The 16,040-nt window shown below is 51.9% G+C and overlaps 2 protein-coding genes across 5 annotated transcripts in view; one reads left to right on the top strand and one right to left on the bottom strand.

Moving 5' to 3' along the window:
- The window catches only part of LOC149875581 (ecto-ADP-ribosyltransferase 5-like), a 41,323-nt gene that overhangs the window by 13,436 nt on the left and 11,847 nt on the right, over positions 1-16,040 (top strand). The window lies entirely within an intron of this gene.
- LOC149875582 (ecto-ADP-ribosyltransferase 5-like) lies at positions 940-13,203 on the bottom strand. 3 transcript variants are annotated; one of them, XM_090030974.1, is made up of 5 exons: positions 12,279-13,203; positions 7,997-8,078; positions 4,178-4,889; positions 3,906-3,938; positions 940-3,786 (listed from the first exon to the last, which is right to left on the bottom strand). In XM_090030974.1, the coding sequence occupies exons 1-5, from the start codon at positions 12,281-12,283 to the stop codon at positions 3,653-3,655; spliced, it is 966 nt and encodes a 321-aa protein (XP_089887100.1). In that variant the 5' UTR covers positions 12,284-13,203; the 3' UTR covers positions 940-3,652. The 3 variants fall into 3 exon arrangements, with proteins under 3 accessions (XP_089887100.1, XP_089887099.1, XP_089887101.1); XM_090030973.1 differs by lacking the exon at positions 12,279-13,203 and adding an exon at positions 11,449-11,674; XM_090030975.1 differs by lacking the exon at positions 12,279-13,203 and adding an exon at positions 8,346-8,723.

Raw genomic sequence — 16,040 nt, 5'->3', positions numbered from 1 at the left:
GGAGAGCAGAGTTTGGCTGGACATCCAGAAGAACTTCATGGGTCGGGTTGCCAGAATCTGGACTGGGCTCCCAAGGGTGGCTCTCCCCTACCTGGGGGTCTTTAAGAGGAGGCTGGGCATGCACCTGGCTGGGGTCGTCTGACCCCAGTGCTCTTTCCTGCCCGGGGCAGGCGGTCGGCCTCAATGATCTAGTGAGGTCCCTTCGCACCCAAACACGTACGAAAGAGAAGCCAGGAGGACAGAGGGAGAACAGCATTTGAGGAATGGCTGCTTTACAGGTTGCAACCTGGTCTCAGAGAGTGCCTGAGACCAGTGGTTTAGACAAGGGGAGTGCTGTGGTCTGTTTGGGTGGAGTAAAATAGCCGTCCCGGAAGCCAGCAGCCGAGAGAATTAACCTCTGTGCTGGACACTGTGAATGGCTGCCACAGAAGTAAAGCCTAATGAGTGGGCTGCTTTGCAGAGGCTGGTAACGTGTTTGTGCAACGGTGTGCCGGAAGCAGTGGTGTGTGTTTGCTCTGTGCCTGTGGTGCAAGGCAGAGAGGCTGTTGGAGGTGGGAGTGTGTGCGCTCTCATTGGCAATGGGGGTGAGAAAAGTCCTTGCTACCCTCCCCCTCCCCGCTGTCAAGGAATAGCGTGGATTTCCTAGAGAGGGAAGGGTTAATAGCTTCTCGAGACAAAACCCCAGGTGTTTATAAAGACGCAGTGTGCAGCTATTAAGGTTTTTGCTGTAACCGATAGGGTTAATCAAGACAAGTGAACAAAGGCATTTCCTGAGGTTTGGGCAGAGAAAGAGTTCAAATGCGGCAAGCCCTCCTCCACAAGGCAGCGTAAACATTCACTGGAAGATGAAATTGTCTGTTGTGAGTTATAATCCTGTTCGGGGCGTCAGGGAGCGGTAGCACAGCTGCCAAGTGTGTAACTCCCTGACCTGGGCTGCTCCAAAGGCGGACGGGAAAGCCTGGCAACTACGGTGGACGTCTGAGCTTTGAAAGCAATCACGGGGGTTGTAGCTCCTGTTGTAGCGGAGCACCCTGGGTTTCTAGCAGCTATAGCAGGAGGGCTGTAATGGTTTTCAATGGCCAATGTCATTTTCATTTATTTTTTGCTACGTCCTTGGCACAAAAAATGCCGGTATCATTTTGAGTTTATATTCAGGGAACAACAGTATTGTTTTATCCAGGTATCCTAAAGGTTTCACAATGCTCAGCAATAAGAATGGGGAAAGGCTTTCTAAGCAGAAATTCTGAAGGAGACATTGTCCTGTTAAAGGAAAAACTCATCTTTAAAATGGCAATGTGGTTAAAATTGTAGCAAGGGTACTGGCATTCCACAATCCCACATTTAAAGCAATTGTAAAGGTCCCAATTGCAATGGCCAAAATGGTGCAATGGCCCACTGAAAACAGTAAAATAAATATGGATGGTGCTTATCATTCAATCATTCATACTATGAAACTATGAAACTATGAATCTGTATAAAAAACACCCCCCCAAAATAATTGCAGTGATGTGCACATTGCCATTGCACACGTCAGCACTGCAGTATGAATAATATTTTACTGAATAATCTGAATAATGAAAAATATGAAAAACATTTCACTGTGAGGAGTTTTCCTCGAATGGTTTGTGTGTTGGTAGCAAAGATGATTGATAGACCATGAGGCCTCGTTACCATCAATAGACTCAACAACATCTTCCTCACCTAAGCAATAGCTTTATTCCTACAACAAAAAAATATCTTGTCTGTTTTGTGTTGTTTGGTTTGGTTGGTTTATTTAAATTATCAAGAGTTTAATGCATATGAATATCACAAAGATGTGATAAAAACTGTTGGTAATTCCCCCTCTAAAAATTGAATTTGTGTGTGAATCCCAGACCAGGACACTTTGGTCCAGTTTGGACTGGAAAGTTGTCCTAATATTTGAAACGAAGGGCAGCAATTCATATGAAAGTCTCAAGTTGCAGATGCCACTTGTTTAGCAAAATGGCATCTATTAAAAGGTAGGGTGTGTATTTTTAGCAAACAACTTGATTAAATGTTTTCAAGGCGATTAAAAGAATCCCACTGATACTTAAATGCTATTTATAACACCAACATACAAGGATTTGTGTGGAAAGCTGCATTAGCCTGTTATTTTAAAAAAGAAAAACAAGAACCTGCAGAGTTGATGGTTCCCTAAACCTTGGACCTCGGTGTTTAAAAGATGGTTAAAAACAAGCTAAATTTGGCTCGGCACCGGTGTGGTGTTACCTGGGTAGCCGTGACAGATTGCAAGGTAGCTCTGCCTGTTGCAGTCTGAATTACTGAAGGATTTATTTACTATCAGTTGGCCAGCACATGAGAAAAAAAGTCCCTTGGTCGTACTTATGCCACCTGAAAAGCCAGACAGGTTCTGTGGTACATGTCAGATGCAATCATGCAACCCCCCGGGCCTTGAGTCTCATGTGAGAGGTTAGCCAACGTCTGTCTGATGCCACCGTATTTCGGGGAATAAGGAGGGAAGTGTCGCGGGCAAAGTGAGTTGTGCTAAGGCTCTTAGCCATAGTCCAGGCTTTGCAGAAACTAAGCAATAAAACTGAACGGAGGATGGCACCGGGAGATGCGAGTGCCGTGACTGGTGTGCTAGGTGAGCAAGGCACAACAGTTTCCTTATCAGAAATGTGCTTGGCACAGTGCCAGGGGGTTGGACAATTTGGAACGAGGAAGTTAGAAAAGTAATGCACAAACAAAGGCAAGGGGTGTTAGCACGCCGTGATCTGGGAGGACAGACACCGCGGCTTGCATCCCCGCTTGAGCAGGCCTGGTACCACCCAGCAACGTCTAAAGAGCCACTTGCCAGGTTGTATTATGGGGAGGAAACCTGTAATAGTATTAGGGATTACTATTAAACTGTTGGACGAGTTGCCACGTCAACCCTTGGCGGGCTCTGGCGAAAAGGAATCCTATTTGTCACACAGTGACGCATGAAAAGCCAGTATTTTGCTCTGGATCCAGCTCTGGTGCTGGTAGAGCTCGTTTCTGTATTGCACAAGCTGATTCAGTAGAAGAGCAGCAAAGTCCCGGTGAGTTATTACCGCATTGACAGGTTTTCGCACCACCTCAATGTGGTTATCTTAAGCAAAGCTGGGTACAAGCATTCACCTTTGTTGGACCTTCTCAACATGTGTTTTGAAGGCAAGAGCCTGATCCGAAGTAATATTCAGGCCTGCTGGGTCTGCATACTGTCATCTTTGACTCCAGCGGCCGATGCGGCCACGCTTCACAGCTCGGTTCCTGAGATGAAATGGGTGGCTAGTGTGCGTTGCCTGGCTGGGAGGCAGACAGCCCTCCGAAAAGCATCCATCCAAGTTTTGTGATGAACTTTCCCTTCTCCGATGGGATCTGGGTCATCTTTGTGAAGTGCTAGTTCGTCTCCACCCTCCGTTGCAAGGCGGCGATGGTGATTAACCGTGCCACCGGCAGCTAAGAGATCAACACTCATGATTAAGCCGCTTTGGTAGCCAACTTCAGGTTGCATCGCATTGAATGCCTGCCTGGCTCATGACCACCCGGAGCAGCAGCCAGCTGGTTCTGCGACCAGTGCTGGCTTGTTCACTGGTTGAGCATGAGAAGTTCCCACTGTGTAAGTGTGTGGTGCAGAAATGAAATAGGTCTAGAGCTCCCTGGACATAACAGTTTTCCTCTTGGTGTCCTGAGGGCGGCTATGTGAGTCTCTTGCCAGATGTTCATCGGAGTGCTGGTGCTGATGTTGCCCAGATGTTCCAGTGCTGGGGGCCGTGTGAGGACCTGGATACACACAGACAGAGAACAGTTAACTCTACTTGTTTCATGGTGTTTCTCTGGCCAAGCCGCTTCCCCCAGAGGGAAGGGACTTTTCCTAGCAATGAAAGCACAAAGGATCCTACCAGAGTGGTGAATACATTCTGCTTTCTTCGCATCTGCAAAGGAAACAGAGGGTTTTAGTTCAATGAATGGCAACTGTCCATCCCACGAGGACTATTCCACACACATGGACCCTACAAGATTGATGTGGATCTGCTCCACGGCCCGCGTGTCTCTACCAGCCCTGGTGACTATGTTTGTCTCTAGCAACAAAGTTCCCTGCGGTTGCTTTTTTCAAATGCAACCAGACACACAACCCCCTGCAAGCATTATGCACGCTCGGCCAAGTACTCACGCCCCAGGTAGGCACAGTTGAAGTGGCTGCAGGTCCGGTTGGTGCTTCGGAGGACAAAGCTGTTGTTCCTGTCTCCTGCATCCACACTGAATATCTCATGGGTGGGGATGAGCACTTCCTCCTCTTCCTTATAATGCGAGAAGCGCACAATATTAACCCCGAAGCAGGTGTGGATGGTGAAGAAGGTATCGCCTCCAAATGCCTCAGCTATGTCTTTTTCCAATGAGGAAGAGGCAAAGTGCCCAAACCTGATGGGACCAGCACCACTGCTCTGAAATATAACATCACGAATGCCCCTGTACACCGGCATGCCGTACATCACCTCGCACTCCTCTCTCAGGAGCTGTAAAGCTCTAGTCAGGTAGTAATGAAAGGCTTTGAAATGAAAACTGGTGTTGTAGGCCACTGGAGAGGCACCAGAGGTCCTCACGGCCTCGTTAAACTCTTTGTGAAATTCATTGTCCGTGTAGGCTATGATCGCTCTCCCATGCTCTTCCTTAAAGTCGCTGGGGAGAGTAGCATACACAGTTTTCTTTCTCTTCACTTTTTTCCATTTGCTTTCTGTTTTCTCCCAGGTGGTTTTCAGTATCGTGGATATTTTCATCTCTCTCTCCATCAGGGCTGGTGCAATTTCTTCCATTTCCTCAGTGCACTCAATGTACTGGTCATCAAAAGCATCGGGCATCATGTCCATCACTAACTCGCTTTTCATCTAGGAGAATAAAGCCAAGACAGATTTATTTTTGAGTGTGTGGCTGTAGAGTCCAGAGGGCCCAGCCAGGCTCTGGGGCACACAGGTGGCAAAATATAGCCTCTGCTCCATCAAAAGCACAGTTTAAAAAGGAAAAGTCTGGCTCCCTGACGGGCTTGGCCTCACTGGAGCATAGATTGGTGCAGCCATTAAGCAATGCATATAGGAATCATACAGAGGCCCATTAGCCAAAGTAGGCTTCAGTAACAGCTTGGATCTCGGTGACCTGAAGGCAGACTGTATAGGACCAAAGCAGAAATGATAGACAAGTGAGGAATATTAGCATCTAGGCATATCAGAAGGCCAGTGGATGGAAAGCAAAGGATAAGATGGGTAGAAGACACCAAAACAGAGCTCACAGTGTCCTGCTAAACAGGTCTCCCTGTCTGGCATGAAGGTCCCAATGTTTGGTGAAAACTGGATGTGAATGAAGTTACCTAAACACATGTGGTGATCGGTGAGAAAGAGGAGCTGTTTGCTGCAAACAGAAAGTTGTTCTGACGGATACATGCAAGAGGCCCTGGGAACCCTAAATACTTTGCACTGAGCTAAGGGCCCTGGTACCATGCTCACCAGCTACACCTGGGTAGCGCCAGACCTGAATGGGGGCATGAGGTTAGTGTCTAGTCTTGTGTGTGAGCAACAAAACTCACGGAGCCCTTGTTACTAAGAAATGGCGCTCATGGTCTCTGTATTACAACTAATGAGGTTATTAAGAGAAGCTGTAGTATAACATCACCAATGGTACCCTAAGGGCATGTCTAATGCACTTTTCCTAATGTGCATTAAATACCTCCAGTATAAGTGCCTCATATTGGAATATAAATTAAGTACCTCCAGTATGAGGTACTAAATAAATGAGCATTAGGCTGCGATAATGCACGGTAGCACAAGCACATGCTTTTTAGGTGATGCTTAATGCGCAGCAGCCTATTCCACTGTGTTTTAGTATATCAGCATGGTTTTTTACTTGCCGCTGTAACACGAAGTAGAATAGGCTAATGCACATTAAAGTGCATGTGTAGACACTCCCTGAGAGGCCACCCAAGCCAAGGGAGTCTGACATATCCAGTATTACTCCACTGCTGACCACACTCAGCGGAGTCCGACACCCGGGGGGCTGGGACCCTGGAGGAGCTGGGGACACAACTCATGGCTTCCCTGGGCCAGCGGGCATTGATCGGGTGCCAGACAGGCTGGCTGGGTAGCCACTTTCTAATGGAAGCCTAAGGAAGGTGGACTTGGTGCCGGCTGTATGGTGGGAGCCTATGGGAGGTTGACTTAGTATCAGTTAGTTGTATAATGAAAGCCTCTGGGAGGTTGACCTGGTGCCCACTTTATACTGGAAGTCTATGGGAGGCTGACCTGGCTCCAGCCGTATAATGGAGGCCTATAGCGCGCAGAGGATCCCACCTTCACTTCTCCTGGGCCTGGCCCCCCCGGTGAAATGGGCTGAGCCAGATTGATGCACCAGCCACGGATATGGGCAAGGGAGGGGAAGGGGAAGAGGAGGATGGTGGAGCAGAAGGTATGTTGAAGGTCTGGGGTGGGAATGAGCTGGGGAAAGGGGCTGGGTACAGGGAGAGGTGGAAGGAGACAAAAAAAGATGTTGCGCGGGTGGAGAGGTGGGCTTGGGGGAATGGACAGCAATTGGTGACAGACAGACAGACATGTGGCTTAAGGAGGTCACATGTAACACTGGGGGCTGGGGGAGGAATGAAATGGGGGCAGAATTGAGGCTGTGGGCTTGGCAGGGCCAAGAGAAGGGGCCGTGGCCATGCCGAATCCCTGCTGAGAGGCAGGGCTTGCGGGGTTGGCAAGCGGAGAATGGCTGGAGTGGCCTGGGGCAATCGAGGCAGACCCTGGTGTTGGGAGTGGTGAGCACAAGGGCAGGTCACTGCCTATGAGCGTGCGTGCCTCTCTGACCCAGTTAGTCTCTAAGGTGCCATCCTGCCCTGCCGGCTGCCTGATTTCAGACCGATGCCCCCACGCTTGCCTCTGTCTTTCCCACTGGGCAGTTGGTCCCATAAAAGAGGTCACCTCCCAGTGTCCTTGCTGAGCAGCTCTGTGACTTCAGGAGGGGAAACGTCGAGTGAAAGAGGCAGCGAGTCCAATGGGGACGTGAACAAAAGGAAGCCGATATCGTTAGATTCAGCATGGGGACTGCTGAGGCACGTGACGGCACATACGACGCGGGGCGGGGAAGCAGAAGGGGGGCAGCGCAGGGGGTTGTTCCCAGCTAGACGGCGTCCCGCGCCCAGCAGAGCTCGGCCGCAGGCGAAGCGAAGGGGACGGTGGGTGCGCTGCGTCAGGGAAGGTCGCACGTCGGCGGGGCGAGGGGGGACCGACAACGAGGAGAGGGAAACAAGGAGCAGTTTTGTTGTGCCGTGTTGTTCACTGCTACTTCGGCACGTGAACAGGAGCGGTGGGGATTCAGCACCGCGCGCTTCCCCGCCTGGGTGTCAGGTGGGGGTTGAATGGGAGACTCTCCCCCCTGCCCCCGGGATCCAGTCACCCTCTCTGCCCCACTGGGTCAGCCTCGTGCCCCCCATGTAGCGTTGGCGGGCAGGGACACGACATATATGCCGAAATGGCGAGGCCCGTCCCACAGGGCTTGGCCTGGGGACCTCTTCCTCCTCAGCGCCGTCCTTGTTGCAAGACCCAGCTGCGCGCTGGGACGTGGAGCTGGGGGTCCCGCAGCTGAGGAGGACGGGGTTGTTGTGTGGCAGGACTCTGATGCCAGTCATGCATTTGGGGTGGATCCTGGGGACTTTGGCTATAAGCCAAGGTCTTAGAGAAGGGATTCGGGTGTTTGATGTCCCCGTGATGGGGCTGAAAGGACATTCAACCTGAGTGTGAGAGCTGTAGAGATCCTGCCGCCTGCCCTGCAGAGGCCAGGAAGGGACTTTCTCCACCCTGTGATTGCTGTATGTGACTTCTGGGCTCCTATTTGTATTTGTTTCCTCCTTCCCGTGAAGTCCTGGGCACCGCTCGCAACTGCTCCAGAGCCAGAAGTCAGTCTCACAGGGCTCAAAGTGCACAAAAGAGCTACTTGGAGAAAATTTTACCTGTGGGCTTTCCAGGAGGGTTTGAAGATACCATATCACAACAGGCAGGAGCATCAAAACCGCCGCCACTGTCATTGTGGAGCTGTAGAAAAACCCAGCAGTAATGTGAGTGGAGGGTTTGGGGAAGGACAAAAACCTGTGCCCTTCCAATGGCTTCACTGTCTGGCAGGAAATTGGTACCGTGTTATCTGGGTCTCGTGGGCTGTGGCCACGCCTTCCCGCATGTCAAAACTGTGGTAGAGTTTCAAATTTAGATTTAAAAATAGGAACGAAATCTAACCAATTATGAAAAATAGGAACCAAAAAAGGCTTGCCACCTCCCACCCCATTTCTGCCTGGCTCTACTCACAGCGAACGCCGCTGTTTGCCTGCAGATATGCATCAGGAAATCATTCTGAATGCTACGTGCCGATAAAACCACGACCTTTTCCTGTTCAGTCTGCAAACAGACAATAGAAAGAGGAGATCCATTGCATGTGGGATATGTAGGTGCCCTACTGCTTCCTTTGCTATCTGTGCTTGTGTTTGAAATGAAAAGGCTCCCTTGGGAGTAAAGGGGCATCTTACGCCAGCAGAAGGAAGCAGTGAATTGCAGGGGCATCACAAGGGCGGATCTAGGATTTTTTTGCAAATGATGTGGTCACATCTAACACAACACAAGTTTTTCTCCAGGAAAAAAAAAGAAACTGGGAAGTTTAGCCATGGGCCTATGGCTAGATGATCCTGTTTAAAATGCAAGCAAATACAAATAACTTGTCTCGGAAAGGAAATTGCTTTGCTGTAGCATGTGCTATATATTAAAAAAACCACAACAGGCTAGGCAAACACTACTCAAAAGATGCTGTTTTTCTAGCCCCGTTGTCTTTAGCATTAAAGGCACATCTCTTTCAGGTTCACAAAACAAAATGTAGCCTCCTAAGTGTCTTCATTTCTCCAGGCCTCATTTCCCCATTGGTAAAAAGGGGACAGGCAGCGTCTGTCCACTTCCCTTCTCCCCAGCCTGCTTGTATTAATCGGTGAGCACTGCAAGCTCGGCACATTCATCTCACTCACTGTTTGCACAACCCCCAGCACAATTCAACCCCCCATCTATAGCAAAGCGCTCTTCCTCAAATCTTGTCCGATGTCTCTTCTGACTGTACAGCTGGTCCAATAAAAGATATCATCAAAAAAGCCCCTTTTTCTTGCATATGTCCTGGGCCAGCACAGCTACTGTAACACTCTGATGCTACCAAAGAAGTGGGAACTTAGGTGTGGATCCCGCTGAAGCATGCACAAGAGCCCAGTGCCAGGCATCCTAGGATATTTTTCGTCTAAAATGGTGATTCTCAGCCAGTTTTGCAGCAGCTGATTTAGGTCAGGGCTCTACATTGTGCCTCAGTCCCGCTTAGGGATTTACAGGGCTGATCTGCTTCTAACCCTGCTCTGAACATAATGCCTTGTCACCTGATACTTAATGGATAGCAAAGAAATCAGCATCGGGTTGCCCAAGATTTGCAACAGAAGGAAATAACAGCAGCGCGCCAGCGAGCTTCGGACGTGTGGGAAGATTCAGCGTGCAAAAGCCATTGCAGAGGGAACCAACTTGCTTGCTGAGCAATGGATGGAGACACAAAACTTTCCAGGAGGAAACCTCCCTGCAGCCCTCAGTTGACGTCATGCTGCTGTTGGCCACATCTGTTTAGCAGGAGAGCATTTTTTAAGACTTACTGGAAATATTTAACTTGAAAAGGGCGTCTGTTGAAACAGCCCTGGCACTTGATTTGCTTTGTGATACTGGTTAACTCTTTGTATCTCCTGCAGGCCATTTGGTCTCATTCAGGAAACAAAGAGCAAGGGGAATAAACACCTGGAGCCAGATGACAATACCCTGGGACCCTGCTACCCTGCTTAATTAATTATGTTAACAGAGCGCAGGGTGAAAGGAGTGAGGAACTGTGCAGAGAGGAGAGGACAATGCCTCGTGCTGATAGGAGAGGTTATCAGGCAGGAGGGAGGTAATTCCTCAAGGAGGGGTCTTGGGACCAATCTTGCTCAACATTTTATCAATAACCTTGGCGTGAAAAGTGGGGAGTAGGCTGGTGGAGCGTGCTGCGAGACACAAAGGAGGTTGAGAGAGGGTCCTGGAAAAAGCAGATGCCCTTGAAGACAGGAAACTGTCTTTGTACTCCTTAAAAACAGGCCAGCACTTGCGACTTGCAACCAGAATTTCTGTTATAAGAGGGAGGGGATTAAAGGGCAGCAAGGGAGAAGCCCGACCTGGGGTTTCTGGTTGATGTGGGCCTCCAGCAGCCACAAAACCCCACAAACGCATGCACCTAGGGTTCAAATTATGGAGGAGCTCAGGGGAGCTGACGACCCCCACATTGTAGGATTAAAAGATCATAACCTGGGGGGGTGTCCAATTTTATTCGGGCATTGCTCGACTTTTTTGGCAGACCCCCCGAGAAAAAAATGTCATCGAACCTGGCATGCACCAGAGGATGCATTTCCAGCAGAGAGACGTCCAGATGACCGCTGTTGTACGATGACCCGGGGAGAGCCCGTCTGGGCCAGGCAGATGGACTCGCAGCGCAGCAGGCGCAGAGAGGGGCTGGGTGGGCAGGAGCAGCCTGTCCGCGGAGGGGAGGCCGAGAGTTGGGTTTGCATAGCTGGACAGAGCAAAGGGAAGGAAACGCCTGGACGGCTGAGGAGCAAGGTTGGCCCAAGACCACCTGGGGACCAAGAGGCCGTGAATACACCGAGTCTGGAAGCAGAGGAAGCCGGTTTCCAAGAAGACAGGCCGGGAACAGGCTGCCAGGCAGGGGAAAGAAACCAAACTGGCTTTAAGATGGAGCTCGGGGAACTGTTGCATGCTGCGGTGTCTGAGCGAGCCGGGGCCTGGGCACTCCTCCCTAGCGATGGTCGCTGTTTTGGGGAGGATTGGGGCCACGGCTCCGCAGCCCCTCAGCCTCTGCCATGGGTCTGGCTGGGCTCTCATCTATTGCCTTGTTGTGTAGCTTTTAAATCCAGGGCTTAAATAGTGAGACAACTCTCTCCCCACACCCTGAGCTGCAGGCTTCGTGCAAATCCCTGGCTGCAGGAAGCCTGGTTTGAATAGACAGACAAGAGTCTTTGGGTAAAAATGTGATATCTTTTACTAGACCAACTAAATAGTTGGGAAAATGGTTCTTTGCAAGCTTTTGGGTACCAACACCCTACTTCAGGCGTAGGGAGACCCCCAAAGCAAGTCCCTACTTAGCTTGGCCCTGCCATTGCCCGCAGCCACAGCCCTCCAGTCCCCTTTTCTGCCGCCTTTCATGAGGGACCCTGAGGCCACGATCCTTTCCTCGGTGATGGGCTTAAGATATAACCAAGCCTACGTGCCGGCCGGCTACCTGGGGAAGCCACTGAACACAGCACCGGGGACCAGGAGCCAGGCCAGTGGCAAAGCTCTTAATAGGAAAACTCACCAGTTTCCAGCCATGGGACCTTGTGAGCCGTCGGTTGCAATGTAGCTGCAACCCAGGGCAGGGTTTCTCTCCTGTGCATTCTCTTGCGGAGGCGCAAATGCAACAGAAATGCCGACAGGGTGGGGGAAACCTTTACGGGAGCTGCAAGACCTGACTTCCCAGTGCCCGAGTCCCCCCAGCCGGCTGCTGAACACAGCAAAGGCGGCGAGGGTTTTGTACAAGAGCATATTGCAGGAAGCAGCCGGAGTTTGCATAAGGGACTTCTCTGCTCACTTTCGTTTTCAGGATGACTGGGGCTGTTGAACAAAAAGGGCACGATCCAAACTCCACCGCCGCCCAGGGGAGGCCTCTCTGGTTTCAGCTGACCTTGGCATCAGCCCCGCTCAATGTCATGCTGATGGCAGGCAGGGGCCACCCCCACAAAACCTCCCCGTTTCTAACCTTTGCTTCCAGCTCCAGAATTTGATATCTCCCTTTCCCCAAATCCTTTGCAATGACACAGACAAGTCAGAAACACCCGACTGTACTAGCCCCGGGCTGGGTGCCGACTTCAAATCCCAGTTAAACACCATCTCAGTACAACTTGTGATCATGCAGCTTTCTGCTTTTAATGCCCAGCAGCTGCACTGAGCTCTGAGCTAATGCCCTGGACCAAACGCCTGGCGCCCCAGAACGGGGGTGTTGAAACAAATGAGGTTTTTCAATTGCTTCAGCACATTGCTCTTTTTTCTGGAGACGTGTTTGCCACGATCTAGTCTGTCTTGCCAGTCTATTCTGTCTTCCCTGTGTGTGGCGTGCGAGCAAACCCAGCCCCTCTGGTTAATACTTACGGCATTTGGTGGCCAGGATGCTGTCAGCTGCTCTCTCCCCGCTTCGCTTTGACTCTTGTTTCGCACCAGGTCTGCAAGCGCGGGTGCAGGGGATGCTCCCCGGGAACCGCTGAAGGTATACGGGACCTCGGCGTGTTCCAGTCTACAGGCAGCCAGGGATGGGTCTGCCCTTCTTCCTCTTCCACTTGGCTTCTCTCATGCTCTCTTTTTCTTTCTGTATCACTCCATCTCCTCTGTGCTTCCGGCTCCGTGGCTGCACTGTGTCAGGTGTGGCATTTCCTGTACCATCGTGCTCTTTCCCCTGTCATTTTGCTTGCAAACCCCAAGCCTCCCAAGCAGAGCATGCTCTGATCTTCCCTCTCAGGGGAGCTGCTGGGGCTTTGCGTGCCCCACTGATCCGTAAGCCATGCTTTGCAACCCCCCGAGAGCAGCCTTTCGGCTACTGTACCAGGTCCCCACAATGAGTTATCTCAAAGCTGCAGCACGCCTCCCCCCAAGCTGCACCGAAGGCCCCGAAGCCAAAGGCTGGCCTCGCAGGGTACCCATGGCAGGGAAGGCAGGAAGGCAGGCAATTCACGGGAAGGTCAGACAGTAGCTAAACAAGCCCAGCAAAGTTGCTGAGAGGAGAAAAAAGGGAAAAGCCCCATGCAGATGTACAGGAAGCTCGGGGTGTGCCTTTGAAGGGGTAAGGAGAAGCTGTAGTCACGAACACCCGGTGACAGGAACGCCCTCGCGGTACAACCGTGAAGCCAGGAAAGCTGCAGCCGCAGGGGAGGAGGATGTTTGCAGCAGGTCCGGGATGGGCATCAGCAGCACGGCACAAGGCACGGAGCCACGGCGGGGAGGAGACCCCCGAATGGGGTGGTTGGCTCGTTTCCACTCACTGGAGACACCCCAAGCACTGTCCCCTGCTCTGCATCTCTCCCTCGAAGGAGGCCGCGAGAAGCAAAGGGGGCTGGCTTGTTTGTCCTGCCTCCCGGTCCATGGTTTTCTCCTTCCTGCAATGACCTCTTTCCCACTGCAACAGGCAGGAAGCCTGCTGAGCTCAAGCACAAACCATTTGCATCAGGCTACAGGATCTATTAACGTGGGGAACATCTGTCAGGGCAGCAGGGCACTGGAGACGCTGCTGGAAAGGCACGGGTCAAAAAACCAACACGCAACAAAGAGCTCCTTGCATCGCTTTCTAATTTCCCCTGAACTCCTAGGTGTCGCGGGGAACGTGCACAGAGGAGGAGCCTGGGCAGGGATGCGCCCAACCCAGATGCTGAGGTGGGAGCCAGGTGCAGCCAGCGCACAGGGAGCACAGCCCCACCATCCCAGACAGCCTGGCTCCCAGCTCCAGGCTGGAGGGAGGCCCCGATGCCCGCTCAGGGACTGCAGCGAGGCCTCCTTCGGAGAGGGCAGGTGAACCAGGCAAGAGACAGACCTCCTCCCACTGTGCCGTGTTGCCCAGCTGAGGTCAGGGACTGAGCCTGGGTCACCCCCTCCCAGAGGAAGGCAGGGCTGGAAGGAGCCTGCTGTCCCCTGCATTGCCATGACCCTTGAAGCCCACAGTCATGGAGCACCCTATAGCCCTTGGATGCGCTCGGGGCAAGGAGCAGGGCCGACACGAGTTGCCTGACACTGCAGGGCTGGGAATTTGGGGGGTTAAACTCTGCTGCAATGATTGCAGGAACAGGAGCACACCTAGTGCTTGCAGGAAAGCTGCCCCAGGACAGGGTCCTAAGGACTCGCAGGGGCATCAGCACAGCCCCCTCCAAAGAAAGGGAGAAGGGAGAGACACAGACATCAAGTAAGCATGGATAGGTGGGAAAATATTCTTCCTGGAAAAAGAAACCCCCCAGGCCTGGGCTTGGCAGGAGTCTCCTTGCAAGCTCATCAGAGAGATGACGGAGACCTGAATCTGCACATCAGAGGTGCTGATTAAGCACCGTCCCCCCATCCCATGAGCTCCTCTAGCTTTCCCATCGGGGCCATCGCAGCCCGTGCAGGCAGCCCGAGCCAGCTCCGGTCCCTCTTGCAGAGCAGCTGAGGCCCCGGAGCCGGCCCAGGACCAGGGGCATGTGCTCCGTGGCTGGAGCCCTGCCGTCGCCGGGGTCAGGACCTATGCTGGCTGCTGCAGATCCGTCAGGCCTCGGGTCCGACCAGAGGTCCATGCTGCCCAGAGTCCTGCCTCACACAGCAGCAGGGAACAGAGGCGGGAAGGGAGAGCGATTTGGCTCTGACCCGGGCTTTTACCCCTGCTCCGTGCTGCCTTGCAGTCCTTGCATGGGGGTGCATGCAGGTGTTTGCACCGCTGATCAGCAGAGAGTGCCTGGGGATCGCTAAAGCACAATTACCCTTCAGTGGCACGTGAGCTACAAACAGAGATCACTCCGTGTCCTAAAATTAAAGTTAACTTTATTAGTCCAAGTATTATCTCAGCAGTTTCTATATTCAGAGGGAGAAAACCACTTAGTACAACGATCTCACCCAATCCCCGAGGTTACTTTGCTTCGCAGAAAAGACGGCCACTCAGTTCCTGAAGCAAAGGGTGCGTCGTTGGCTGGGATGATGCAGACAGGCGTTGAAAGCTGGATTCGTGCTGGAAATGATGAGGATGACGAGGACACACTTAACTTTCTTGCTTCCCCCTTTTATGCTTTGCTTTAACTTGCCTCCTTTGATGACTCCTTGCTTTTGGATTGATCTCTCTGCAGTCAGCATATTGCTCATATTTTATCCTGTTAACATATTCCTTTGTTCAACATCCCCATTACGAGCACACCTCTTAATTGCGTCTTACTTTAAGCATTGTCCATTGGTCTCCTTTATCACTTTCATTAACATAGCCAATCGTTTCAGCCCTCTGATTCAGTTGGTTGGTGCCAAGTTCAGTTCATTTGAGCTAGGAACAAAACTATTACTATGTTGTGTTAGAAAAACTTCTCACAGCGATAGACAAAAGAAAGAAACTCAAGGCTGTGAGCTGCTTGCAAGGAACAAGGCCAGCTGATCTTGCAAACGCCAGCAAACAAAAAGTTCAGATAACAACGAGGCCGTACAGACCTTTAGGCTGGATGTAAAAGAAAACTTTAAACAATACTATAATTCACCACTCGATAAACAGGTGCAGCTTTAAAGCATAAAATGCGACATGCTGCCCTAACACAGGTGCACTTGCACCCCTGAGATCGGTCTTGCACCCTCTGGAAACACCAGCCGTGAAACCGGAAGTGCACTTCCAGTTTCCCCACTGGCTTGGTGATCGGCCGCTGGGGGACCCCGCCGTCGGTGATCTGGTGCCCCCCAGACTCAGGAGGCACCAGTCGCCCATGCTTGCAGTCTCCAGCATTGACGGGCCAAGATATTGTGGTGCAGAGGCCGTGCCCTTCACTCCCATGTGCGATAGCTGCGGAGGCCCCTTTCCTCCGGGCACGGGAAACAGCGCTTGGGGCAAACCGAGCAGCTTCCACCGCATCCGGTGGCAAGGAGCTTCCCCTTGGGTGCACTCCAGGTGACACACAACTTCCTGCTGTTCGTTTTGAACTGACGGCCCGCTCGTCTCATGTCTGGTGAGACAGAGTTGGGCGTAAACCCCTCGTGACGTTTTCTTCACTGCTTTGTGAACCTCACTCATGTCCCCCCCGAGCATCTCCAGGCTTGGGGTCGCGGTTCTCTTGTCACATGGACGCCCCTAACTCCCTGTGTGCAGCTCTGGCACGCCGTCTGTGCGGGATGGCAAGTTGTGAGTGTCCTCGCACTCGCTGGGCTGCGAGT

The sequence above is a fragment of the Crocodylus siamensis genome, chromosome 1, assembly GCF_052110815.1.
Source record: "Crocodylus siamensis isolate JL-2025a chromosome 1, ASM5211081v1, whole genome shotgun sequence".
Lineage (NCBI taxonomy): Eukaryota > Metazoa > Chordata > Crocodylia > Crocodylidae > Crocodylus > Crocodylus siamensis.
The sequence above is the reverse complement of the archived record's forward strand: the minus strand, read 5'-3'. Positions and strand labels throughout refer to the sequence as shown.

Excerpts from the sequence above, each read along its gene's own strand:
- LOC149875582 (XM_090030973.1), bottom strand. Across the intron at positions 4,890-7,996 it reads CCCTCCTGGAAAGCCCACAG|ATGAAAAGCGAGTTAGTGAT; the intron begins GTAAAATTTTCT and ends TTATTCTCCTAG. Across the intron at positions 3,787-3,905 it reads AGAATGTATTCACCACTCTG|GTCCTCACACGGCCCCCAGC; the intron begins GTAGGATCCTTT and ends GTGTGTATCCAG.